This window comes from Oreochromis niloticus, linkage group LG16 (genome assembly GCF_001858045.2).
Source record: "Oreochromis niloticus isolate F11D_XX linkage group LG16, O_niloticus_UMD_NMBU, whole genome shotgun sequence".
In the NCBI taxonomy this organism is placed as follows: Eukaryota; Metazoa; Chordata; class Actinopteri; order Cichliformes; family Cichlidae; genus Oreochromis; species Oreochromis niloticus.
Window position 1 is genome coordinate 19,999,640 of NC_031987.2, and position 27,681 is coordinate 20,027,320.

General features: G+C 40.7%; 2 protein-coding genes and 1 long non-coding RNA gene across 4 annotated transcripts; 2 read left to right on the plus strand and 1 right to left on the minus strand.

The window, feature by feature from the left end:
* Positions 1-274: 274 nt before the first annotated feature.
* On the minus strand, positions 275-4,088 carry LOC112844130 (uncharacterized). The gene is made up of 2 exons (XR_003216731.1): positions 3,073-4,088; positions 275-2,253 (listed from the first exon to the last, which is right to left on the minus strand). It is a non-coding gene; the product is annotated as an uncharacterized LOC112844130 (long non-coding RNA).
* Positions 4,089-17,491: 13,403 nt separating this feature from the next.
* abhd13 (abhydrolase domain containing 13) lies at positions 17,492-22,604 on the plus strand. Of its 2 annotated transcripts, XM_013276204.3 has the most exons (3): positions 17,492-17,869; positions 18,111-18,282; positions 19,196-22,604. In XM_013276204.3, exon 3 carries the CDS (start codon positions 19,230-19,232, stop codon positions 20,283-20,285), a length of 1,056 nt encoding a protein of 351 aa, XP_013131658.1. In that variant the 5' UTR covers positions 17,492-17,869; positions 18,111-18,282; positions 19,196-19,229; the 3' UTR covers positions 20,286-22,604. The 2 variants fall into 2 exon arrangements, with proteins under 2 accessions (XP_013131658.1, XP_003452941.1); XM_003452893.5 differs by lacking the exon at positions 18,111-18,282 and having other exon boundaries at positions 17,495-17,869.
* A 1,163-nt stretch (positions 22,605-23,767) lies between these two features.
* tnfsf13b (TNF superfamily member 13b) lies at positions 23,768-25,941 on the plus strand. The gene is made up of 6 exons (NM_001289423.1): positions 23,768-24,001; positions 24,136-24,241; positions 24,785-24,841; positions 25,082-25,206; positions 25,471-25,621; positions 25,829-25,941. The coding sequence occupies exons 1-6, from the start codon at positions 23,768-23,770 to the stop codon at positions 25,939-25,941; spliced, it is 786 nt and encodes a 261-aa protein (NP_001276352.1).
* The last annotated feature ends 1,740 nt before the right edge of the window (positions 25,942-27,681 follow it).

Sequence of the window (27,681 nt, forward strand, 5' to 3'; positions counted from 1 at the left end):
TATTTCTTTTTACCAAATGTTGCTATGCTAACATTGCCGCAATCTACTGGACTGAAAAATGAAGGCCCTGCAGAAGTGCAGTGCTGTTTCTTGAATAGCCATTTACAGCTTAATCCAAAAGTGAGTCAGCAACCATATGCTCCAATTTTGAAATGCCTAACTTCAGAGCAGAAGAGAAACCTTTTTACAGCCTGCCGCCAAAGAAAAAGAAAAATCTTTATATTTTATTGCATTGTTATTAACACTAATTAACAGCTGTCTCTGTGATCTACGCTTAAAGTCTATGAAAGTACCTTTCCAAACACGATTGAACACTTTACCCAATAACTTAGCAGTCTTCCTTTTGTACAAACATAGGCACTTAGGTGATGTCAACAGTCATAATAGTTGAAGGCTTGAAATGCTTCAAGAAGCCAGTGCACAAACTATAAACCATGGGCATGCAGTGAGGAGAAGCGGGGCAAGCAATGCATCAGTTTATTATTTATAAAAGTCAATGTGAGCTCTCTCTGTATGTGCTCTGTTTTGTAAAAGATCTCTTACTGTCTGTTTACATCCATCCTGGAAATAGTGAAAATCTTGTACCCACGGTTGCCTGTGGAAGGTAGCATGCCCGTCTGCTGCTAAATCTCATAGGTGTGGCAGTGTCACATCAGTAAAGGCTAAGAGGTCCTCACCAGCTTGATGTTTTGAAACTGAGTGTGGTGACGAATCACTTGCTAATAATTTATCAGTAACAAATTGTTAACCAGTGAACATCTCCTGGATAGTCCTGTTTAGTGACACTTAGAATGACCAAAATGAGCAAAATGGACTTTACATGTTATTTAGTTTGACCTGAAATGAGTGACTAAGCCTGTTAACTCAGTGTTTATCTTCTGTGATGTGAGCTTACAGAGGTCCCATTTTCCCATAGACATCCATAGGACTGGAAGGCTTTCCATAATCATACCTATTATCTCCTGATGGCCTCTGTGTTGGCTTTGCTATATGTAAAAATGTACATCTTTTATATACAGTCTGTGCTTACCATGCTTAACTAAGAGCATGAATATGTCATAAATATACTGTATTTGCTTAATGTCATGTATTATTGTTGTGAGCAGGTCAGCCTACTGATATAAGTTCAAAGAAAAGCCTTACAGTGTTCCTACTTGGATATAGATTTGACAGTGACTATTTCACAGGGGATCACCATAGTCACATTTTAAAATTTGGCTTGAAATTTGACTTAAAGAAAATAATGATTAAGCAAAGCAAGTACGTTTGCTGTGTTTCGATAATACACAGATACACAGCCTACAGATTTCTGAGGAGATCTCCAGGTGGGCAGAATGGCTCCCTGAAACATCAGCTTTAGCCTAAGTGTAAACAACAGAAGGCAGGGTTTACAGGAACTCCAAATCCCACGGTGAGGCTCCACACTCCAGCTGAGAAAGATGAGGCCAAGCCCAGAGTGTTTATGTCACCAAGTACCCCTAATGTCATAAGCAACCTGAGCATGAAGTAAAGTAACTAATTTCATCTCCGTGTCTCCCATCAGTCCTTGCTTGCTAGTCTTCTCCCTTCACTTTAATTTAAACTTTCTTAATAGAGATCAAACAAATGTGAAGTGGCTGTCTTTCTGCACCTGCACAGAGCTGCTGGCATCATTTGAATTCAGTATACCTTGTGTGACGTGAGCTTACATACATTTTTTATATGCTGAATTTAATAGGACGACAGCTAGAAGACCTTGGATGAACCATTTATTAATGCAAAGCATTATAAAGACTCAGTGTGTGAGCAATGAAATGAGCCTTGCATTTCAAAATGCTTTTGCCTCTCACTAATCTGTGCTGTCAGAGAAAAGCACCTTCTGATGAAAGGAATATGTCTGCCCCTAGATCCAACAGGAAAGTAGGGGGGGAAATGCGTATTTCAGCCTTTGAAGAACTGGGAGTGAAGTCAAATCCTGGCTAACATGGATGATGTGTAGCATCCAGTGGCAAGATCCAGTCACCTCTCATCCTGTAGGAGTTGTATGTTCACAGAATAAGCATACAGCTACCCAGATTGCACTTTGGATGGATCTGGAGGAAGGCCAGTTTTCGCTCTACTGCAATCCCCCAGCTTCATCTCTCTTTCCCTTTCCTCCACTCTCTTCTGTTTTGGAGTATTTACTGTGCTGAGCCTCAGAACATCACCAAGCAGCCACTGCCACTGTGGTCTCACTGGTCCCACTAAAGCCACCACTGCAATTTCCAAGATGATCTGCAGTGAAAAATGCTGAAATCAGCAACAGTGCATCTGCAAAAACATATATATATATATATATATATATATATATATATATATATTGTTTGTTTGTTTGTTTTTAAAGTGCTATTTCATCATTTTGGCAATCTTATTGCTTCTCACTTGGTACTTAACCCGTTTCTGGTATTATTTTTAGCTGTGCTAGAATCTGGTATTAGGCACTCAGATTGTTAGTTATTAAATGCACCACTTTGGTCCAGATTTAAATATAAAGCATTCAAAGGATTGTGAAGAAATCCACGCTCCTTTCACTTATTTTTAATCTTTAGACAATTACAAGCATGTTCACCAGCCAAATGTAATGTTTCCTTAAGCCAACATTTATTGTAAATGAACAGTTTCTTATGCAGCACTTTTCTACTCTACTTGAATGCTCAAAGAACTATACACAACATGCCTCATTCACACAAGAACTTTCTTATATGCTTAAATGCTTTCTATTTCACATTTGTACTCTAATGAACACATCACAGTGTCTTGCTCGAGGGTAATCAGGTATGCACAACGGAGTCTGGAGGAGCCAGTAATTGAACCACCAACCTGCTCTACGTCTTGAGCTGTAGCCACCCGAGCTACACCATCATTATTGCATAAACTAGACCAAAACCAATCCCAAAATATTTGCAACTCGCAGTGTTCACGTTATTCTTAGAAGAAGGTTGGAGTAATGGCTTTGTCAGAGGCACAACTTTTACCCCAATTTTTTATCTGAACAGATTCCACTGACTCGAGAAATGTGTATGGGATACACAAGAAGCCATTTCTATCACTTACAGACTCCAGGTGGAAGCTCCGCCAGTGCTGGAGCCTAATTGTGTAGCTTAATGCAGTGACATAAATCCAGTTTTTCTTTCTCACTTGAAACTCTCTGTGTGGCTTTCTTGTCTGTAAACAGAGCCAAGGTTCAATTGTTATCTGTTCTGCTATGCAAAGCGCAAACCTTTGGCCTGTGCGTCACTGTGTTGTACTCAGCCTGGGCCCTAACTCTGCGTCATTTATCTCATCACACAGACTGACCGACCTCAGATGACTTTGCAGACATACTCTGCAGTCTACCAGTCACGTGCGATTCTCTCCCTCTCCCCCTGTGGTGGCTTGCTCTACTTCTGATCACTGCACACATCTGTGCTTCTCCTGGCAATCTAAAATCTAAGCCTAAGTGAGACAGTCATGAAAGAATGCCACCATTAGTGGCAGTTCACAAGTCTTTTTTTTTTTTTTTAAACATGCATCACTGTAAACTCATTTAGCCCGGGGTGACGGTAAACACAATGATTATGTCACTGTAAATTATGTTAGTGGCCCATTTGCAGCTCTGCAAACTGCTCCTTAAAAGCGCATTTGTTGTGGAAGAAGCTAGCCATCTCAACAACAGCAAAGTTTTGTACAAAAAAATTCTCTTCTCTCTACAACACTTATTCCTCTCCCTCCATCAGTCATGCTTCTCTCCGTGACACTCTGTAAATATCTGCCACAGACAGAGTAAAGATCAAGAAAAGGTCAAAAATGATAAATTCTGCACTGGTTTGGTCCACCCTGTTTCAATATAAAACCAGAGTTAAGAATGTTGCTACTTTTCTAGCACTACCGCTAAGGTTATAAGAGAGCAGCAACATGATCTGCCTACATTTTTCTACACCTTTCTGTCAAGCATGTGAACCATTACAGTAACCATTAAACAGAGTCTCTCAGTGGTGACGTATGAAAGAACATCAATCATCTTCATCTGGTCCTCTAGGCTCACTGGAACGGTGATGGATTGCACCACCGAGATGTTCGATTTGAAGGAAAAGAGCAGGGTAGCATACCTGATATGCTGAAATTATATCTGTAGTTAAATCAATCAGCTCAGGTAGATCGGTATCATCTGAGTTTCCTTCATACAGTGGGGCTAATTTATTGGGTCACAGGGGGGTCATGGCTGGAGCTGCAGTGATACACTGTAATCAAGCCAGGGTCCACTGAGCTGAGTGCTGGGGACCATAAATCAGCTGGATGAACTGCAGCTATACACTGCTTGTTGGTGAACTAGCACAGTATATAAAAAAAGAGCATTTGACCAAGTATTATATGCTGTCATCGGGATGCACATCTTCACATACAGATACAGAACAGTCTGCTCTCTATTAATTCCTCCCATTAACAGTGACATTCAAAGCTATATCCCCAGTGCACAGATGCCAGTGTAAAGTACCTTTTCATTAAGCTCTTATTGTGTTGGCCCCAGGGGTGAGGAGGGGAAGTGCCTGGGAGTGTGTACATGGGTCTATGTTTATGTGTGTGTGTGTGTGTGTGTGTGTGTGTGTGTGTGTGTGTGTGTGTGGGAGAGAGAGAGCACGAGAGATGAGTGTGGGTGGAAGGTAGTTTTAAGACCAACAGCTGTGAAAATAAAAGGGCAAGGTGAGGAGGGAAGGCAATGTGATATTGTTTAGATTCACAGCTAAAACTCTTATCATTGTATCACAAGGTTGCCCAAACTAAAGATACTGGATAGGCTTACTATATAGATCTTCATATAACTGAAAAAAGGAGAGCTATAGGATGCTTGGTGCATACGGTCTTTGCATGAGCATGATTGTGGCTTCCCACTTTCAGTCACCCTTGCTTACTTTTGCCCTTCCTCACTCAACCTTCTTGCAACCTTTTCAACGTCAAAGATTGACTGTGTATAATTAAGTATTTCACCTTCTGAAAATCACATTGTCTACTCAAGTTACTCCCATTTCATTTACTTTCCATCAAAGCCAGTCAGACTGTCCAGTGAGTTTGCTGCAAGGTTTTAAGTGGATGCCTTATTGTTAAGCCTGTAGTGACTAAGAAGGCATGTTTGGTGTTAGTAGACTTATTTGCCCCCAACTGGGCTATTAGTCTTTATTTGCAACACAGTGCAGCGGGATTCATTTAGAGCATGACCTGCTCTACCACACACTGATGAATAAGTACCTTCCTACTCCACTTGCATCAAATAAAACGTTACTTTGAAGGCAATGCTGTACTTTAGTAAATTATAGTGTGAACACAGCCTTCATTGTGCTGCAGTCCATATGCATGTACCAGTTCAAAGCTCTTATTGCTGTGTGAATAAATGTAGTGAGGGGTATACTGTATGTTTTTGGACAGTTTTATATATATTATATACAATAATCTAGCATAAAATTATGACCACCTGCCTAATATTGTGTTGGTCCCTCTTTGCTGCCAAAACAACCCTGACCCATCGACACATGGACTGCACTAGACCCCTGAGTGTAAAGTATCTGGCACCAAGATATTAGCAACAGATCCTTTAAGTCCTGTAAGTTGTGAGGTGGTGCCTCCATGGATCAGACTTATTTCTCCAGAACATCCCACAGTTACACTGGAATCTGTGATCTGGGGAATTTTTAGGCCAAGTCACCACATCAGATTAATTTTTTTTTTAATTAAATCTCTTGTACACTTCTGTAATAAGACACCCCCCTGAACATTCTGATGGTTTCATGATTATTCACTGTTTTTAGTATTCAAAGATCAAGGGTCAGAAGAAGAGGAAGAGCAGATGCCTAGTGGTCAACTTAGAAGCAGCTTATTGGTCTCAACAGGATACCATGTATATGACAAACACTTGGATAGATACAGATGACTTTCCTTTACTATGGAAAGGATGCTGTGAGGATCTTAGACTTATCAACAATAAATGGAATATCTTTGGCTAACCTCTAGAATTAAAGCTGAGAGTCTGCACTTTAAGTCAATATTCATATAACTGTAACTTGAGGTTACTCTCCGTAACCCCCATTCTCGGATAACATGAGTGAGGTCTCTCAATCATGTAGGAATGCTCTCTCGGCGTTGCCCTCAGAAGCCTGTATGTCATGGTAAGCTGTGTGGCAGGCTAGGTTAGTGAACTAAAAAAAAAAAAAAAAAATACATGAATACTAAAGAAACAAACCAAACAAAAGCTAGAACTGAAACTCCTGACTGGTCATTATTAACTGGATGAGACTTGAACATGGCCCCTGGAACTTATACATGCCACACAACATGGAGAACATGACAACAAACAGGGGAAGACTGAAGACTTAAATACACACGCAGGATAACGAGAGGATGGGGAACAGGTGGAAACACAGCTGGGACTAATCTGACATAACGAGACAAAGAGGAAGCAAAACTGAATACACTAACATGGGACACGAGACTGTCAAAATAAAACATGAGACATGCACAGAGACACGGGCCATTTCTCAATTCTCAAGTATGCAAGTCCGGACTTCCCAAGAACGTGAGAACGCAGCATGATCATTCTACAATTGGAGCGGCAGTGTACTTGATGGCATCTGCGTTTTGGAGTTTTTACTGCCGTCCCCTCTTAATTTGACTGTGATTAATATTTGCAATGGAAATTACACACGATTTTTAAGAAAAACAAGATAATTTTAAAAAGTATCTTAAGCACTTTGGCAAAATTTGCTTTTATGTATCATCTGTTTCATAATGTTTAATAAGCTTCATACAGTTAAGCACAATCACTGCATGACTGAAACACAAGCTTAATCTCTGTATTAATAAAAATAGTATACATGTATGCCTAACAGGTGAGATGTTAGAACGCTTTTATTTTTGTTTTAGTAGACAGTCAAAACTTACAATAGACAGCTGGGTTTGGGAAGAGAATTGAACAAATATTTCAAATACAATCTGATCATTTTTGGAGCAGCCTTCAGGATCTCCATGTATTAACATGCTGTTTTTGCTCCTGGTGAAAGTGTTTCCTCCTGAATTTAAATATTTTTAATGTTAGATTTAAATCAGAGTCAGCTGTTTAAATAAGAACAGAACATTTTACATCAGGGGATATGACAGGTGAAATTCAAAATATGCTGACAGCTCTCCAAGTAAAACTTCAATATTAAACAGTCCAGTATAAAACACTAAGTGACTTATATATCATAATTAACCTGAGTAGTGAAAGACCGCGGGGGGTTTGAAAACGATGTGCCGTGAGTCCGCTGTCCTCGCCGGCTCTCGTGAGCCTTGACTTCCCAGTCTGCTATCGAGCTGGAGGGTAACAGATGTCTCCTAAAACATCAGAGGACTTTTGCAAATATGTGATGTCTTGATAAATCGAGCTGATATTTGAAGTTTACACAGCTACATTCTCGCCTGAAAATATCTTAAAAGTGTATTTCGTGACCCAGAAAGAGTAATATTTCAAACTTTTTAGCCACTCCCCTCTGCCATTGCTGCATTTGAGTTTTGGGCGAAATGCGTTCTGGGATATTTGGCTTCACCAAGTCCACACAAGTCACCACCGATGCATGCTCGATAAAAGGGGAGGAGCGAGAACACATCCGGGAATTTTGGGTGTACTTGGCTTGATGCGCACTTTGATTTGGAACTGTACCTGGTCTGCGACTGATGACGTATCATAAGTCCACAAGAAGAGCCATCGCCAAACATGTGTCCAAACCAACTTCCTTCCAAGCCAAATACTAGAAAATATGACGAAGCATATCTTGCCTTTGGCTTCACCTGCACAAGTGCCAATGTAGGTATCTCCGACAGAATTCGTTTCCCCCGGCATCGGGACTACGCGCTGGGCTGTCCAAATCACCCACAAACAGTATCCCACATTCTGGATTTTTAGTTCACAAACGCTTCTTATAATGATTAACTACTCCTGACATTTTGGAGATGTTAGCTCTTTGTACAGTAAAGTTACAATGGGATACAAATAATATCAGGCTGATCCTGCCACAATTTGTTCCCTCTGTTCAAATCACAGACAAACAGTATCCCACAGTTGTTTATGTTTTTCAACCCATTTTGCACAGAGAAGCATTTTTTGAAAAATGTATTGATAGCAACGCTGAATATTATTACACAGGAAAAAAAACAACTACACGTAAAATAATTACACCATGTCGCCTCTGCCTTTCTAAATGAGGGACAGTTACTGCGTGTGTATATGTAAGCATGTAAAAACTGCAGATAGTCAGACTAACAGTAACAGTATTTTGTCTCTATCTGCCATTGTAGAAATTCATCTCATGTAAACAAAAACGTGGGGCACAGCGTGACATGAAAAAAGGCAAAAGAGCAGGGTGCGAAGATTTTCTTGTAAAACAAAGGGGAGCCTAGCAAAAAAAGTTTGGGAACCACTGCTCTATATCATTACTCCAGACACCATTGGCTGGCAGTCATGACACCTGTGTCAAGGAGCAGCCATCCTCCCCCCTTATAAAAGGGTGTAATGCAGCGTCACTATCTTTCAACATAAGCTCACCTTTTACTCACTTTGTGCAAGGAGGGTGATCTGGTGAGATGCCTCACTCATGTTTTCAGAGAACAGGGGTTATGAAATAGATAACCTCGAGTTCTCTTTCAAACAGTTGCTTCAGTGTGTCACTATGGGGATATGCAGACTTCCTGTGCTCTTAGGAGGTCAGGACCCACACTTAAACTATGTGGGCTAGAGGTGGTGAGGTGAGATCCAATCTGTAGAACCTTGCAAAGGTCAAAGGTGAAGCCCTGTTTGCTGCTGCACATATCTCCTCTATAGAGGCACCCCTAAAGGCCTGGCCCAAAGGGTTACTAGTAGAATGAGCACAAAGCCCCCCAGGGGGTACAGACCCATGCTGGAATAAGCCAATTGGATTGCTTCCACAATCCAGTGGGAAATGCGTTGCTTGCTAACAGGCTTGCCAACAGGCTTGCCAACATGTGTTTTAGCCCAGAAAACAAACAGCTGATCAGACCTCCTGAAAGCCTCTGTTCTCTCAATACAGGTACTTAAAGCCCTAACTGGACCGAGAGCATGTAAGCATTCCTGTTCACGGGAGGAGAAAGGAGGGGGCCAAATAGCGTCTAGCTCCAGTGGGGTGCATTGGAAGTGCAGTCAAGGATTTTTGAGCACAACTGATAGGGTATGAATATCAGTGACGTAGACGCAAGAGCCAGCAGCAATGCCGTCTTCAAAGACAGGATTTTTATTTCCACTTGGCTTAGTGGCTCAAATGGTGGGTGTGAAACTGCTCCCAGCACCAGGGATAAATCCCATGTTGGAACGGGTGGTTGGGCTCAGTGAGAGACCAAACGGCAGAACTAGGTACTCATACAGTCTGCCCTAAAACATAAATCATGACACTGTGACACGCTTGACTCACTTGTACAGTGTCTCATCATCTCTTTATTGGAATGCGCGCTGTAATATCTAATGTCTGCGTCCTCTTCTTGTGATCCAACTGCTTGGCTGCTGGTGTGGCACCCTGCGCAGCAGCAGGTGGGACGTGCTTCCTAGGGTTCTCCAAACCCTGGGCTGCAATCTGTGGAGCTGGGTGGCAAGGGATTTTAAATCTCGACACACCGAGATTTAATAGCCTGTGACTTGGGCAAACGTGCAACGACTGGGTGGAGGTGAGGGCAGAGCCTGGGTCTTCCCAGGAAGGCAGGGTGTCATGCTTTTTCCCCCAAGAGCTCCTACAAATTCAGGTATCTGACACTATGTGGAGACACTGGTTCATAACAAAACCCAACTCTTCCCACAGCTCACTAGCATTGGAGTTCTCACCTGGCTGGTCCTGGAGCTGTGCTGAAATAAAGGAGAAAGGTATCTACTAAACGCCACTGCTCCCTGCACAGGGCTGCGTGATGATAATTGCTTTGCCCAGCAGTGTGTGACCTCATCCAGGCATTTGGGGAAAAGTGGCAGTACCTGTTTAGTAGTGTGCTTTGCTGAGGGGATCTTTGTACCCTCATATTGTGAGGTGGAGGCCTCAGTTGTCACCATGGGTCATGGGATTGCCAGCTTTTCAGCTGCCTGTTTTGCAATGTCAAACAGCTCCATGCTGCGGGGCTGTGTGCCGGTTTATCTCAGTTGGTGTAATGTGTTGCAAAATTTTGAACGGGGGGGGGGGACGTCCTCATCTTCGTCCAAAACGAGATGTTCCAACCTCGCTCAGAGGATTTGCTGAGTAACTCCTTATTAGCCTTGAGTGAATCAGATATCACAGCTTCGCAGTTGATAGCTTTGGTGGCTAGTATGGTGGCTAGCGCTTGTGCTACTTGGCTTGGTGACTGTGTGCAACTAAGACAGTTAGCTTGGTCAGCTAGCTGTTATGCTAGGTGAGTGGTGGAAGCTAACAGTCTCCAACCTGCTTAAGCTAGCACTCACATTAGCAGTCAGAAGACCCAAGGCTTCTAAGAAGCAAGAAGAGGAATATGAATGATCGGTGATGCTGCGTCACACCCTTCTATAGGGAGGAAGGTGGCCCCTCCTTGAAGCAGGCATCATGCTGGCAGCCAGTGATGGCTGGATTAATAATATAGAGGCTTCTGTGGACAAAGTGTGTGAGAGAGTGTTCCCCAAACTGACACACCGAAGGGAATGTTTAAAAGAGAGCATCATTATCTGCTTTGTTTCATTTTGCACAAACATACACACACAAACACACACTTATTAAATGAGAAATGAGAAATGAAAGATGGCCTTTCCATCCCCACAGGATAAAACAGTAACCTTTAATCTGGACCACAACCCTGTCTGTTTCTACTGGCGACCAGACTCTACATGTCCTCTGGTATCAGCTTAGTCGGGAATGTTCTCCCAAAACAACTCAACCAATCACTTATTACTGGTCTGACTGCTCCTCCTGAAGTTACAGAGCTTTCTCTCAAGTGAATTTAGTCTTTAAGTAGATAGTGGTTACCAACAAGACCCCATGCACACTAACATTTTTACAGTTTACCTCACCTTTAAAAACCTCTTGACTTCACTCAGACAATGTAGCTACATTTTCAAGGACAGTGGGTTCTCAGCAGAGGCTGAAGTCTCCACAGGCTAAATCGAACACATTGTAATTACAGCATGCCCTTCATATTGCACTTTTTTTAAAATGGCCTTGCTCCTGACACTATTTCATGGTTGCACTTCCTTCACAGAGAGAATGCCCTTCACACAGAATCATTCTTGGTTTTTCCCAGTGTAATGATTTCTATGCTCAAGATATCTCTTAAGTAACTGTAATTAGGATTCATATTAACAGTAATGACCACAATCATTACTGCTGTAAGGTAAATTGTAATGTTTTTCATATAAAGACATAATTCTTTTTTAAATGTCTGTTGCAGTTCTGAAAATTAGGTAAAAACTCCAAATGAACAACACATAGCACATTAGACTGTGGCATTATTTTATCAAAATTGAGCTAGAATGCAAAAACTGTGGATGAAAAATAAAGTACACCCTCACTGATTCCAAAAGAAATACATTTACTTGATGAATTGATCCTCAGCAAGTGTAAGTACCTCTGTGAAAGTAGAAGTTTTGCAGTTTGGAGCAACCAGGTGTGTGTTAAGACAATGCCAAGGTGGTAAGTCATTTGCAATGATCTTAAAGCAATTGCTGCTGCCCATCAAGCTTCCCATCAAGGGTTATAATTGCATTTCCAAACAATATGAAGTCTGTCATTCTACAGTGAGAGTTTATTCACAAGTAGAAAACATTTAGAGAGTTGCAAATTTTCCCAGGACTGTCGGTTTCAGTTAATTCATCCTAAGGCCAGAATCTGCAATGCTCAGAAAAAAATAATATGTCTCAGACACTACAGGCCTCATCTAGTACTTCAACACATTAAATGTTAAAGTTCAAGACTGAACAGCTTGTCTCAAAGGGTTGCCAGTAAAAAAAAAAAGAAAAAAGACTCTTCTCTTTAAATTAAAAAAAACATGACAGCATGATTTAGGTTTGAAAAGCTGCATCTAAACGAATGAAAACAATGTGCTTTAGACAGATGAGACCAAAGTGGAGCTACATGGCATGTTTGCCAAAAAGCAAACACAGCATATCAGGACAAATACCCCATACCAACTCTCAGCACAGTGGTGGAGGAGTGATGATTTGTGCTTGTTTTACACAGGACATTGGCACTTTGCAGTCAATGAATCAAACTCATCTGTATACCAAAGTATTCTAGAGTCAAACGTGAAGCCATCTGACCAAATCTGGGTCATCCAACAGGACAATGACTCCAAGCACAGCAGCGATTCAACAACAGAATGGCTGAAAAAGAAAAGAATCAAGTTGGTGCTCGAGTCCAAGTGCAGACCTCCACATGATTGAAATGCTCTCTTTTTAATGACTGTAGTTATTACCTTAAAGGAATTGTTTATTTATTTATTTATTTTTATTTTAATGAACTACGATTGCTTTCTTACTATGACTTAACCAAGAAGGTCAAGAGCATTCTCACAACTTTTGTGATTAACTTAGCACAAAGACTTGAAGCAAGGGGCAACTTCAACCCTATAATTTTGCTCAAAGACTAGTACTTTAGAGCTCACTAACCCACAAAGGTCTTAGTTATAGTGCTAGTAGACATATTTTTGGATACAGCCAAGCCAGCTTTTGCCCCTTCCTGCTTTTGCTAAATTAGTTAAATTGCATCCACGACTCCTGACTTCAGTTTCCTGCTAAATAAACAGCCATTAAAGTGGCATCAATCTTCTTATTTGGTCTCATCAAGACAGCAGATCAAAAAATTTAAAGCATTATTTAATGCTGCAATAACTTTAAGTTCAATTTTTTTAAAAACACAGTAAATTACAAAAGGTGCAGTTTTCATTTCGCTCTAATAAATGTGGAAAAAAATATACTTGTATGCGTTGAACTACTTTTAAGGCAGCTTGATTTAGAAACTGTAGCAAGTAATGTTACAACTGAAGAGGGTTTTCAAGTGTCTTGAGAGCTGAAGAACGTGTTCTCTCAAAGTCATCTTTTCATTTTTATTTTTGGCACAATGGCCAAATGTGCTAATTATCTTTTTCTACCATCAGAGGAGGTTAGGCAAAGACCAGAAGAGGGATGATGGCTTAGATAACATCATTCTCACTCTAAAGATCTTGATAGGGGGCTTTTTTAGCTTTTAGGGAAAATTGTGACTACTTTCCCTTTTTTTGTAAAAATGGTGACCACTTTTCCTTCATGCCTCACTTGTCATAGTCAGAGAGTGAGGAATAAAAAGTGTGAAATTCATTGCACAAAACCCCACCGATCACACTTAAAGCCACATCAATTAGTAAATCATGTCCCATTACCATGTAATTACCCACAATATTGTGGTTACTCCTTTATTACTTCACTACATGCTGCTGTTTTAAACTCAGCTCATCACCACTGCCTGTACTTAAGCGCGCACACACACACACACACACACACACACACATAAACAAATGCACACACAAACTTATATCAGCAGGTTAATTAGAATGATTGATATCATCATAGGTGTGACAGAAGGTTTATTTGCATGGGAAATGAGGGAAATGTAGCCTTTATTAAAAGTCTACCTCCTTGCCACAGGAGGCCTCCTAATTGCTGCCTGAGACATACTGCAATTTCCACCCAATTTACTTCTGGCAGGCATAGTGTATAGGGCACTCTTTGCTGCATGCCCACAATGCCAAGCAGCCTGCTCTATTTCATGTCACTGTAGCATAAAACTGTATAATGTACAGTCTCACTGAATCTTGTTTAGTGCCTGACAGTAAAGCAATAAGCACTACAGTACCTCATGTGTTCTTAATTATATACAGTTGTGATCAGAAGTTTGCATACATTCATGTGTCACAGTAATTTGGGGCTTTTAATGATTTCTTTGAACTGTTGTTTTTCCAGGGTGGAACGACTTAATGACTTCAAAAGAAAACAAGAATTGGGCGCACAAGTGTGTGTGTGCGTGTGTGTGCATGTATTGTGTGTAAAATAAAGACTTGCTATTATGACTCAAAGGAATACTCTGTCTCCAAGGTGACACTTTTACATTGTAGCCATGGACACAACCATCTATCATTCTATGCATGGCATGCTGAGAAATCAACAAATCAAAGAGGTGTTGCATGTTAGTATGGAACAAGCCAAACTATGTCCAAATGCAGCATGGCACAAAGACAATGATGGCAACTCTTATACGTAAAAAGTTAAAAACCTGGTGTCCAGTGAAAAAAAAGTTGCTGACTGACTAAATATCCCTGCGCTTAAATGGCTTGACATCTGCTGTGGAAGTTGTATTATTGTTTTTTATTTTATCAATGGGAACCACGGGTCCCTTGTAGAAACGTATTCTACGGTTCTGGAGGCTCTAGAAGGCCACATGGTGCATGGTGTGAGGTGAATGATAAGCATGTCCCCTTGGCTTGATGATATGATATTCCCAGCTGGGTCGCCACAGTTTTGCTTCGTCCTTCTTACAGCTCTGACTGCGAGTTATTGAGCTTGGGCCCTCCAGCTGTTTAGAGTGCTATATTTCAAGTAATTGAGTCGTGGGATACGAGCGCTGCAGAGTAAGAGAGAGTGAGCGAGTGTGTGTGTAGTAGATGTTTTGACTGACATGTCAAAGGTAATTGAGTCATAGGTAAGAGGGAGTGAAGCTGCCAGCTGTCAGTCTCTTATAGGCTGAATGCAGCACTCACCATCACCTAAAGAGACAAGGTGTAGGTGTGTACGTGCGTGTGTGCGTGCATTTGTGTGTGTGTGTGTGTGTGTGTGTGTGTGTGTGTGTGTGTGTGTGTGTGTGTGTGTGTGTGTGTGTGTGTGTGTGTGTGTGCGTGCACTCATCCACTATGCATTCTGCTGCATAGATACAATAAGCACCTCTAGCAGGTAGGGTCACTGCCAATGACATGGCTACTACACTAGTTAGATTCGGGTATAGTAGATTTCCCTTTTTATTATTCAGTCTGAATAATGAATGGAGTTTGAACATGGTCATAATCTTAAAGTCAATCTGTTCAAGCTGGAGAAAAAAAACAGTTCCTCATTTGTAAGTCTGGATGATTCAGTTCAAACAGCACTTTCCTTTGTAAATCCTGATTTAAAAATGAGCACAGCATTTTACTAAGGAAAAAATGAAATTAAAAAAAAAACTAAACACAAATCTTTTTCATTCTTATATGTTGCTCTTTGTTATGACATAAATAACACTACAGCAACAAACCAACTAATCAATCCATAAATTCAAAAAACTGCTGACTTGCAGAACAGGTCATGGGCAGTTACACAGCATGTGGACACTACTTCACAACCATTTTCTCCAAAGTAGTGCATGGCAAACCTCTCCTCACCAGCCTCCACGATGCGACTTTAAAGTTTCAGCAAATACTTGTGTCAGCACCTTTTACTCCAGCAATAATTAATACACTGTAATCGACAATGAGCTTTCATGTGCTGACTGTATTTTTGGTGTATTCTTTTGTGAGAAGATTTGCATAGCTTATGAAGCCGCTGCTGACTTGGACAACACGGAATCAAATCAACGAACCCCAAGGAGAGAGGTGAACAGCCAACAGCTGTGCTGGTCTGCACATAATCTGTCTCCTCCAAGGTCACACTCAGTATCACCAACTAATCAATACCAGTGGGCAACTCAGAGTGGAAATATTAACATATACTATTAAAATTAGAAACCCCTTTGCAGCACAATTTCCACTATGTTTGTATTTTCTAATTAGTTTTATAGATCACCATGAAATTTGAAAGTCATAGCCCTCACAAGCACGTACAACATGCAACATCATCCAGGTCCAAGTCAAACTCTCAGTTATTTTAACTTGTGTTGTTTTGTTGGCTTTAACTAATAAAAGCAACTTAAGGCAGCAAGGTTGAGTTGTTCTTTCTTTGAGGGATTTTTTTTCAAGGACAGTCCCTTCAGCAGCCACAGCGGTGTTATGTTTCTCACACCTACAAGTGACCCATTTTTCGAAGCTTTGAGATGTGTCAGTTTTGACTCCACCAACACATAAAAAACTGTTCTTTATAGTCTGCTGTTGAGATCACAGCAGTAAGCTCTCATACATTTTCAAGTTATAAGAGACTCATTCTTGGGAAATGAATAGATTAAAACTATCTTTAACTTTGAGAGCATGTTTTCAAAGAATGTAACTTGTTAGTGGGTAACCATCACCATCTAAAATATGCATAGAAATGATAATTTCCTGCAACAGTTTTGTGTCATTAATGAATAGCAGGTCACAATACTGTGCCGTTTTGTGCATATGAGGTTATTTTATTTCAATCTAACAAGTCAGTCAATAGTAATATTTTTTCTTTCTTCTTCTTTACCTTCTGTCTGCTCCCTTTAGTGGTCACCACAGTGGATCATCTGCCTCGATCTCATCTATCCCTAACATCCTCTTCTGTCACCAGCCATCTGCATGTCCTCCTTCACTTCCTCTTTTCCCTCCTGCCTAGCAGCTTCATTTTCAACATCCTTTGTCTAATATATCCACTATCGCTCTCCTGTACAGATGCTCAATCTAAGCTGTCCCTATGATGTACTCATTTCTAATCTTGTCCATCCTGTCCAATGAAAATTTTAGCATCTCCATCTCTGTCTCCTATCTTCAAATTATATGTCATAGCAGGCCTCACTACCATCTTGTAAACCTTCCCTCTGACTTTTGCTGCTATTCTTCTGACACAAATCACCCCAAGCATTGGTCTCAGTCAACTCTACCCTGCCTAGATTCTCTTCCTCACTGCTCTTGTGCACTGTATGTTGCTTTGGATGTTTGAACCCAGGCATCTGAACTTGTTCACCTTCACTGCTCCCTGCAACATCACTATTACGCGATCTCCTCTTATTCACACACAAGTATTCTGTCTTGATTCTACTGACTTTCATTAATCTTATCTTCAAAGGATACCTCCACTTCTCCAGGTAATCTTCCAGACGTTTCCTACTCTCATAACTGATCACAGTGTCATCAGCAAACATCATAGTCCACAGAGACCCCTGCCTGTCCTCATCTGTCAACCTGTAAATACCATGGCAAACAAGAACAGGCTCTGATGTCCTACCCCCCACCCTGAACTCAACTTTAACTCCTACCACACACCTTACAACCATTTCACTATTCTCATACATGACTTTATTCCCTGTCACTTCTGACTTCCTTATACAGAACCGTTATTATTATTATTAGTAGTAGTAGTAATCATAACAATAACAAAACAAAAATAAAAAATGTACATAAAGTAAACAAGTAACAACGCTGCATCGGTCATTGAATGTGCTTAAGAATTATTTTTTAATCAGTTTGCTTTTAGGCCCTGGAATGCTGTATATTCTATCTAATAGCAACACCTGGTGGGTGAAAATTAAATAGCACACGCAGAGGCGTGAGCACGGCCAATACATCGTATTTAATATTCTGCACGTCCTTACTACGGCGGCGTGCTGTGCATTACACGCCTTAAGTATCATCTGATCGATACCTAAATTAGCACTTGAAATACTTTTGTGCTTTGTCACGCTGAAACGCAGTTTATATTGATGTGCGAGGACTGCAGCTTTACAGGAACCCATTTTCTTATTCTAAGCTCTACACGGAACTGAAAAAGGTTACACCAGTAATGCTAACCAGCTGTGCAGCTAGTGTCACCGGTGTTGTCGCTGACAGCCTGTCACTTACCTTGCTGCTTTAACTATAATCTTGTTAGTAGATACAGAGTTGAATGACAGTGGCTGTGTTGCCTGTGCGTTAGTATTTTACTAAAATTTCGTGGAGCTGAGACGCTGAAAATGAGAGAAGGGTAAGTAGATGGCTCCGTAGCTAACATTGACGAGATAGCTAGGTGGCTAACTTAAAAAGCTACATATAAGACTGCTAACAGCACTAGCAAGGTAAGGACAGCTTAGTAGTTAGCATTTCAGTTACTCAGCTAACTCGGCTGCAGCGAGTGGTCATTTAATGGGGTTAAACTCGTTTGTATAGCCAGCAAATTCAAAGCATGGTGTGTCAGTCGTGACTAATTTGACAGCTTCTTTTGACAGGCCAAAACAATACTGAGTGACGACTGGCTGCTCTTAACGATCGACGATCAGTTAAATTAGATACCAACTGCCAAAGCTCTGCTAAGACCAGTCGTATGAGCTTTTCACCAGGCTGACAGCAGCTGTCAACGCTTTTCCTTGTGGGTGGGGTCGAGACATTTTTTTTTCCTTCGTAAGATTTCCATCTTCTCCTTTTCAGCATGCATTACCTTAATTTCTCGTACTAACCTCAGCACTGCACACATCTCACCGCCACCTGATAAGCCAGTATATTCACCAGGGTTTGGTTCCCATCACCTTTCGGTTGGCTGAGCACACCTGATTCCTCTTATAGGTTGCTGCTATAGCAGGAGACGGAAAAGAGACCCACTGCAGTCAAACACATTATCCAGTGATGTTTTACTATTGCTGTTATTATAAAAATGATACAGTCCTGGTTTAAGTATATGAATGTTTTTAGACAGAATACATAGAGGTCCTTCCATGTCAACTAACCAAATACCACGAGCTTTGACTTATGATAGTGAAATAAAATTGTGATAAAATGTATTTTTATCATGTTTTGTGCTTCATTATTTCTAAAGCTAAAGACTGTAGTTAATACGTATTTTAGCCTTGTGCATGAGACGCATAATGTTGATTGGAATATCGGAATATGTGGTTGCTGTTGTAGGGACACTTGTCCTTTTTTATTTGTAACCTTTCTTTTAATGCTTAATCAAATTGAATGTCTGATTTCAAAAAATGGTTTTGTACAGAATAGGTTTTTGAACAAAGCTGCATGAATGCCTACAATAATTTAATGAACACTAACTGGTGTTTAATTCTTTTATTAGGTGTGATAACATATCACACTTCTTCATTACTTCCCATTATTGGTACATGAGCAGTATGTTCAGTTTTGCATCAGTATTTTTTAATGAAGTAGGCTGATAACTGTTATGGATATTGTGCATGATTATATACTGATGCGGATGCAAGAACTTCTGTATTTGATGCAATTACCTGCCAAATCATCTTTGGTTCCCTGTGTTTTTTGGTTGTTTCATTAATGTTTTTGTTTGGTTTTTATTGGTTTGTTGCAGAGTGTGTGTCCTGTGACTCAGCCCTTGTGTAGCCATGGAGAAGCCGTGGAGGCTGTGGGGGGCAATGGAGCGTTGCACCCTGACTCTGGTGTCCTGGTCCTGGGGTGCCTGTCGTGTCTCCCTTTTGGCCCTTATCCTCACCTTCCATCTATATGGAGGATTTTTTCTCCTCGCTCTCATCTTAGCATCTGTGGCAGGCATCCTCTACAAATTTCAGGATGTTCTCCTCTATTTTCCTGACCAGCCTTCCTCCTCTCGCCTTTATGTTCCCATGCCAACAGGAATCCCACATGAGAATGTGTATATTCGTACTAAGGACGGTGTCAAGCTCAACCTCATCCTGCTTCGTTACACAGGAGGGGACACATCTCCTGGAGTCACTGCTGGAAATCAAAGCTGCCCCACTTCTTCTGCTCCCCCTACGATCCTTTATTTCCATGGTAATGCAGGTAATATTGGTCACAGGGTGCCAAACGCCCTGTTAATGTTGGTCAATCTAAAAGCTAACGTGGTGCTGGTGGACTACCGTGGTTATGGAAAAAGTGAGGGTGAGCCGAGCGAGGATGGGCTCTACCTTGATGCCGAGGCCACATTGGACTATGTCATGACCCGCCCTGATCTAGACAAAACGAAGGTGGTACTCTTTGGTCGCTCACTAGGAGGTGCCGTGGCTGTTCGATTGGCATCGGTAAACCCTCATAGAGTAGCAGCCATTATTGTTGAAAACACCTTCCTCAGCATCCCCCATATGGCAGCAACGCTCTTCTCCTTCTTGCCCATGCGCCTGCTCCCCTTGTGGTGCTATAGGAATAAGTTCCTGTCCTACAGACAGGTGGCACTGTGCCGCATGCCTTCGCTGTTTGTGTCTGGTCTGTCTGATCAGCTCATCCCACCAGTTATGATGAAACAACTGTACGAGCTGTCTCCTGCACGGACTAAACGCCTGGCTATCTTTCCAGAGGGCACGCACAACGACACATGGCAGTGTCAGGGCTATTTTGCTGCTTTGGAGCAGTTCATTAAAGACCTGCTGAAGAGCCATGCCCACGAGGAGAGCGCTCAGCCTTCAGCTAGTGTCACCATTATCTAAAAAAAGAAAAAAAAAAGTCAGGGACTGACTGTTTATGGGCTTGAGTGGACTGATTGGAAAAGCTTCACTGATTCTTGGGAAGAATGTACATTTTTTAATCCTTTTGTGTGGGGTTTTATTTTATTTCACTCTTTTTACCTTTCTGTAAATGTAACATGTTAAAATGTTTTCACTGTTTCAAGGTTCTAAGAGAGGGTAAGAATGTCCTCCTGAGTTTGTTTTGCAGATATGTATGCATGTATTTTTGACGTTTTTTTAATGAATGAAGCCAGATCCTACATGTCACAACACAGAAGACTTTGCTCTAGTAATTCTGCTCGAATGAATTAAAGTCAGTGAAACAGTTTCTCTTGTTACTGCGTCCATATCGGGGCCTGTGGTGTTTCAGTGAAAACTGATTGTTACTGCAGTTAAAATTTCAGTTCATCTGATAAACTGAGCTAGGCCTGATAATGCAGTCTAGGCCTTCAGTGTAAATATATTTAATTTTCTAAATTGCACTTTTTCTTTTTAGACTTACCCAAGTGTTTAATTATATGAGCTAACATCTTCTGAGCAATACTTTGAGCAGTGTACTTTTTTCCCTGTCCCCCTTTAAGCGTTAATCTGATGTATGTGCAACAGATTGGCATAGAAGGATATTGTTGTGATTACTGTCTATACACATATACCCTTTGAACTTTACTTTTAAAAGTAGCAGAAAGCTTGCTGATGAATAATTATATTCAGCCACAAGTGTTTGCTGAGATGAAGTGGTCAGGAAGATGAAATGACATGTTTGATACTTCTGCCTGTCAAAAATAACTTATAGACCTCTTATTTCCTGTCAGACTGCTTCTGTTTCATTGTGATTAAGATAATCTACAAGCTGGTTAAAATGCAATGCGCACACAAGAAAAGGTCTTTGTTTTTTAAGTGGGCTTTAGGGGTTATTGTGCAACATTGGCTTCTATAGTTTATGGTAAGAACCTTTTACAGCAAGTTACATTAGTATGATATATATCTGTGCACCTAAAGAGGTATCGGTTGGTGTAATGGTCTTGCCCCTGCTGATCGCTGGAACACAAAAGGGAAAAATTACATAGTTCTCATTTTGTGCAAAAAAATATTCAGAAGATTTGCAAATACTATAATGAGTCCTCAGTAGTCTGAGCAAGAGAAATTTAGTGAGTAATTTCCCAAAGTTAATACTGCAAATCAGCAAGAAACTGCGGTCCAGCAAATTCTATTAGGGGAATTTTGAGGGCAGAAATTTTTGAAACTTTTGAAGATTAATGAAATTCTAAGAATTATTTTTTAACAAAGACTGAGGAATGTGAACTTGCCCTATACTTCTAACGCGTTAGTCACACGATGTGAGATTTCTGGGAGGCATTACAGACATGACGAATGATTACCAAGAAAGTTAGTTCTTAAAAATTTACTGTACAGCATATGGCCATTTGAATACTGAATTGAAATCATTTTAGGGAGCAAAAAAAACCCTGAAACTTTTTAAGAAGAGGTATATTTAAGAATGAGTTGTTTTCTTAGCTTTTATCATCAGCATTGTAATTGTTAATTGGAGGATTCTGTCACCCAATGCTTATTTGCAAAATGGCTTTACTCACTTGGAGGGCTTTTAATGAGCTAATTAACCTTTCCTGCATGTCTTCCATGGGATGGAGCGGAGCTCGACAATTAAAACGCTATTATCAGCTCTTGCTTTCTAAATGCAGCACGCTGCAGTGCAGTGGTATCAAAGCCATTTGAACAAACTCAACAGATCTCCTTAGCCATATTTAATACTGTTTGAGAAGTATGTTAAACAAAATCTGACAATGCCAGAAGACCAAATTTGTGCATCACTGTAACTTGACAAATGATCGAAATCCTACTATGAATGTAAATGGTGGTCTTAAGTGAACATGCTTTATAGAAATCGTATATTGCTGGTCTTTTCTTCCTTTTTCTTTGACTTCTTTCTTATTTTACAGGTGGCACTGAACATTTTGGGACATTTTTGTATTATATCAAATCCATATGCTGAGTTAATGCACATTGTGCATACAACCATGTGAATATACACTCATCTGGCTCCACTAGCTTTGTTTTACACTTCTGCCGTGACTTAGAATTGCACCATCCCGTCATTCGAGAGAAGATTGCGGAACTTGTTGTCATTCAGTTGATTTACTGTTTTGTAGCCTGGTAGGAAGCAAAGTTAATAATAAATGGGATATTGAGTCTTCATCCTAGCCAAATGTGCTTTTACAGTCCAACACCCTGTGGATGAAAACAGATAAAATTGAATGTCTTTTAAGTTTTTATAGAAAATCATTGGCCAATCGTATGCGACAGTGCACTGTGGGACTTAATTTTTTCTTTATGTGAATCTATTCGGAACGAATGCTGGCGAAAATGTTGCCATAACTCAGAATTGGTATGTTGCATTTTAAAGCTGGCATGTAATAACATCGAGTCTTGGCAAATTTTTATGGAAATGAACATGCACAGTCTTGACATACTTTGTGTATATCTGCCACAACATCTCCGCTTCTGTATACTCTGAAGAAAAACTGATGATTTATCACAACAGACTAACATCTGAATGAGTCATCTTTTGACTTTTGAGTACGGGGCGGTCAGTTTGAGCAATTTTTTCCATTTTCCAGTTGTTTCTTTACGATTTTTAAACAATGTCGACAACTTCTTTTGTAAGCACACATTTTCACTTTCTATTTTCTGTACTGTAACATGCAATAAATTGATACATTAAAATCTTTTTTGTGGTTTGAGTTGGGGTTTGTGTATGTGTGTGTGTGTGTGTGCTTCGTTATTCAGGGTGCTAAAACAAGTAACTTCGCACGGCTTCGCTTTTTTATTCTGAGAATAACAGTTTTGTTTGTTTTGCCATCAAGTGTTGCTGTTCACAGATGAATTTATTCACTTCCTTATTTTAGTGTGCATCTAATTCTGAAATAACGGTGGCATTATACGGTATTATTTTTACTTCTCAGTCTTAAATCACTTTACCTGTTTCACAACTTGGCTGTTTTCCATTTTGCTGCCTGGTTCCCCTCTTGTGCCCACTCGCGTGTCACTTTTTATAAGAATGTGTGGAAGAAGACGTGTGTTTTGTGATGTGAAAACCGAGGAGTGAGAGAGAGATTTGTCAAGGCTTCTGGTCAGGCAGGAAGCTCTGAGTGTGGTTAGCTTAGCGGAACAATAGAGGGGAAGCTCTTTACCCTTTTTTTTTGTAAAGTATTTATCCTGCGTAGTCCCTCTGACTGCACTGGATCTGGCTTCTCAAGGACAGAAGTGAGAGTTAAGGAGATCAGTCTTGCTTGCAGACGGGAGTTACGGTACTACTGGAGATTCTAGAGAACATTTGATAACAAAAGCAAACATCCGCCATTCCAAAGACAGTAAGAAGAGAGGGAGAGGATAGTTCAGGCGTGAAACTGGTCATGTGGCAAGTGTGAGCTCGCTCTGGAGATTGTATGGGTCCTGCAATGGCAGTTTTGGCAGGTCTTAAGCCTGGCTCTGGACAAGGGGATAGTGAAAGAATGCTCTCCTGGCCAATTTTCCTGTTGATGCTGGCCGCTTTCAGCTCATCTTTTCTTTCAGCTTTGTCTCTGTACCAGCTGGTAGCTCTCAGAGCTGAAATAGAGCAACTTCAATCAGATGTCTCTTGTGGGAGAGAAGAGGGACAACCCAGCGCAGACAGATTTCAGGTGAGAGAACACTAGTCCACCCCCCACATGGGAACAACAGCAAGCACCCCACCTGCAAGGTTACGAAGATTTGCAATATATTGTAATTTAATTGCAGTTACTGTTTTTCTAAGAGCTGTATCGTGTCTGTTCAGGTGGAGATTCCAAACAACATCAAAGATGTTGCTCGCCAACCCGAGTGTCCACCTGTCTTCATCCGAACACGACGAAGGAGAACGGTGTCTGGAGCAGAAGTGTTAAGTAAGACATGGAGGGTGCACGCACTTGAGACTTACAATTATTGTTCACGCATGAGATATTTGCAAAGATGCACGTTTTGTTTTTTCAACTCTATTGCCTGATTAGGAAAAAAGAGAAATAGCATACACTTTTATTACTGGTACTATGCGTAGTGTTTAATTTTCTGTACCCTTGTTAACCCGTGTTTAATTGTGCATAGAGGTTTCTTTTTTTTTTCTTTGGTGGGCAGGGGGGTGGGGGGCGTTAAATCCCGCCACACTAAGTTCCCCAGAACGCACTGTTTACTTTAACATACCAATGACCACATTTTTTAACAATACAAAAAAATCTCATGTGATCAGATATTGCTGTTAGTTGATTAATGTGCATAGGGTAAGGACAAATTTATTGAGCTGTTGGGCACTGATGATGCACTTTTGCCCAAAAATGGGAGCAAAAAAAAGATGAATAAGAGCAAACAAGAGTAACGGCTAAGGAACAAGCTTTGTTAAGACAGAAAAGAAACAACTTTTTAAAATAGTTTCCTCTTGTGTTTGCTTGCAGTTTCTCAGCCTTTCCTGCAGATGCTGGCAAACGACAGCAGAAAAAACTACGTGAAAGGTACAAGATGTTCGACCATAACTGTGACATTTTGTTTTGATTTGTCTGTTTGTTCAACTTACCTCTGGTTTTTATTTATTGTTTCATATTGAGATCTCTTGGTCTTTGTAAACTAATCAGAGCCGTTGTTACAAAGTCAGAATTTAGACTTAAGCTGTATGAGGTCTCCAGTAACTAATGACTCACAAATATGGTCACAAATTTGTGAGTCATCCATAATGATGTTGTGTTTTGGATTAGAAATTTCAGCAGATACGTACACAGGCATCCCTTGGCAGCCTGGGTTAAAGAGAGGCACTGCCCTGGAGCCCGACGGTGACCGCATTTTAGTCCAAGAGGAGGGCTTCTATTATGTGTACAGTCAGGTATGTCCTTTTATTAAATTGTCATTCCATTATTTTTGCCACAGGGGGGTGCTGCCAGTCTGTTTCCAAATCATTAGCTATTTTTTCCCCCTTACAAACGGTGCAGAAAAAAGGGTGTGCTCAATCTATACATGCAGCTGGTTGAGAGACCTTGAACAAAGGTCAGATTAAGAGGAGAATATATAATTTAGATACTAAATAAGTGTAGCACCAATGCCCCCACCACACCTCGTGGTTTTAACCTGGTGGTTCTGATGTGCACAGGTCTTCTACAGGGACAACACCTTTGCAATGGGTCACGTGGTGTTCCGGTGGAAGAGAAACGTTGTTGGAAACGAGCCTCAGTATGTGTCCCTGTTCCGCTGCATCCAAAACATGAACCCTGTCCAGTCGTTCAACACCTGCTACACAGGAGGTGAATCTGTGTTATTGTTTTTGCCCAGATATGTTCTTCCTTTAAGCAACAGGTCTGATGGAGGTTAATCAACCCACTTCCTCTTTTGTCAAGCTGTCAAGCATTTGTTTGTGTGTTTGTGTATGTGTGTTGGTGCTTCAGTTTAAGGAGTGCGTGGTAATGGAAAATATCAGTTCAAGCTCTGATGCAGACGTTTACATCCCTCAGGTATTGTGAAGCTGGAGGCTGGGGACTACTTGGAGCTTCTGATCCCCCGGGCCACAGCAGACGTGTCCCTGAGTGGAGATTCCACCTTTCTGGGTGCTCTCAAACTGGCTTAAAGTGTGCCACCTCACATCGGACCCAAGGGGAGACGTTAAAGCAACAAAGCGCCAGAGATGGGGGAATGGCAGCAACATACTACAGTTCTTGGTGACCTTGACTGACTTGGTGTTGTGACAAAAACACCGGAAGCAGCCATTTCACCACTGGCTGAATGATGTACTGTGCAACTTCTAGCTTGTTAAGCCTCAGCAGACACAAAAGAGACAGAGGGTTAAGGGTTAAGGTCTGTCCTTTTTATTATGTTCATGCATTATATTCATTTGTGCCATACATATATACATTGTAAGAAACTGTTAGAATCAAGTAAGCTTTCTTCAAATAGTCGCACACGTGGCAAGGACCAAATATTAATCACATAATCTTTCATTCAGCAGCAGCCACATTACTGCATAACTCAGATGGTTCTTCTTATATGCTTTATTAGTCCAGATATCAAGACATAAGCCAGCATGACTCACTTGATATGAATATTCAGATGCAATAAAGTGACAATTCTTGCACAAGACATTCTGGGTGGAGGCTGATGTTCCATTAAAAACCACAAGAAGGAAAGAGTGTGTGTGTGTGTGTGTGTGTGTGTGTGTAGGTGTGTGTAGGTGTGTGTGTGTGTGTGTGTGTGTCAGAAAGCAAAGAGAGAAATAAGGTTGATCAGGAGCAGCAAAATCCTATTTTTAGCCTGAGGCAAAACTCTAGGCAGATGATGTCTTCATTTTCAAAGGAGCTGATCAATGAATTTGCCATGCACGAAAGCCCAGGAGAAAACAGTGACACTTTTTCAGTGTATTCTTCAGTCTAGATTTTGTATAAGCTAGAGATGGAGTGAACGTTATACCTGAGAGTGTGTTCTTATATATTCTGGACAATATTAATACATTCGCAGCAAACAGTTTTAATTACAGTACAATTTGTGAATTTTTTATGCCATAAATAGTGCAATATTATCAGTAGATTACATACAGTATAGGATCAGAGGGGTTGCTCAGTTTTAATCTTTACTGACTGTCAGTGGTTTTGTATTATAATTGTCATATCACAGGTAAAAAATGAACAATTAGTCACAAAAAAAGGTTTTCTCTTAGATGTTGAAGGGAAAGGAAAATGTTAAGCAAAATGCTACACAACTTAACATGACTTTGCCATGTCATGATATGATATAAAATTGTAACACATAGCTCAAGTATTTCCCACAATCTCCTTGTATTCAAAACACAATTTATTAACAGGAAAATCTGGTTTCTATCTGGCTCCCAGGAAACCCATATGAAAATAGTGTCAAAAAAAATGTTTTTGTCCCACAACTATTCAATGTTAAGCCCAGTTTAAGTAAACTATTTAAACTGTTGATTTTAGACAAGAATGGATCCAAAACACACACCACTGTTTACATCGGTTGCTGAGCTGAGCAGGCAAACAGTTCAGCTTCCTGGGTTTCAGGATGTATGATTACCAGGGAACCCTGTCCTCGTAATCATACACGTCTCCCTGTGGTAAATAAATCTGAGAAATGACTGAAAACTAAATTCCTGTACCCAGCTAACTTGGAACATTATAATTTTGGTAATAATAAATTTACTAAGGGAGGTGAAAGGCCTGAGTCTGGAAGTGTGGTCAGAGGGTGATTAAAACTGCCAAGGACATCACTTGCAGCAGTCTGCAGAGCATCAGCAATACCAGACTGAACCCAACCACAGCTTTTTCACCCTGCTGCCACCTGGGAAGGACCGTAGATGTATCCA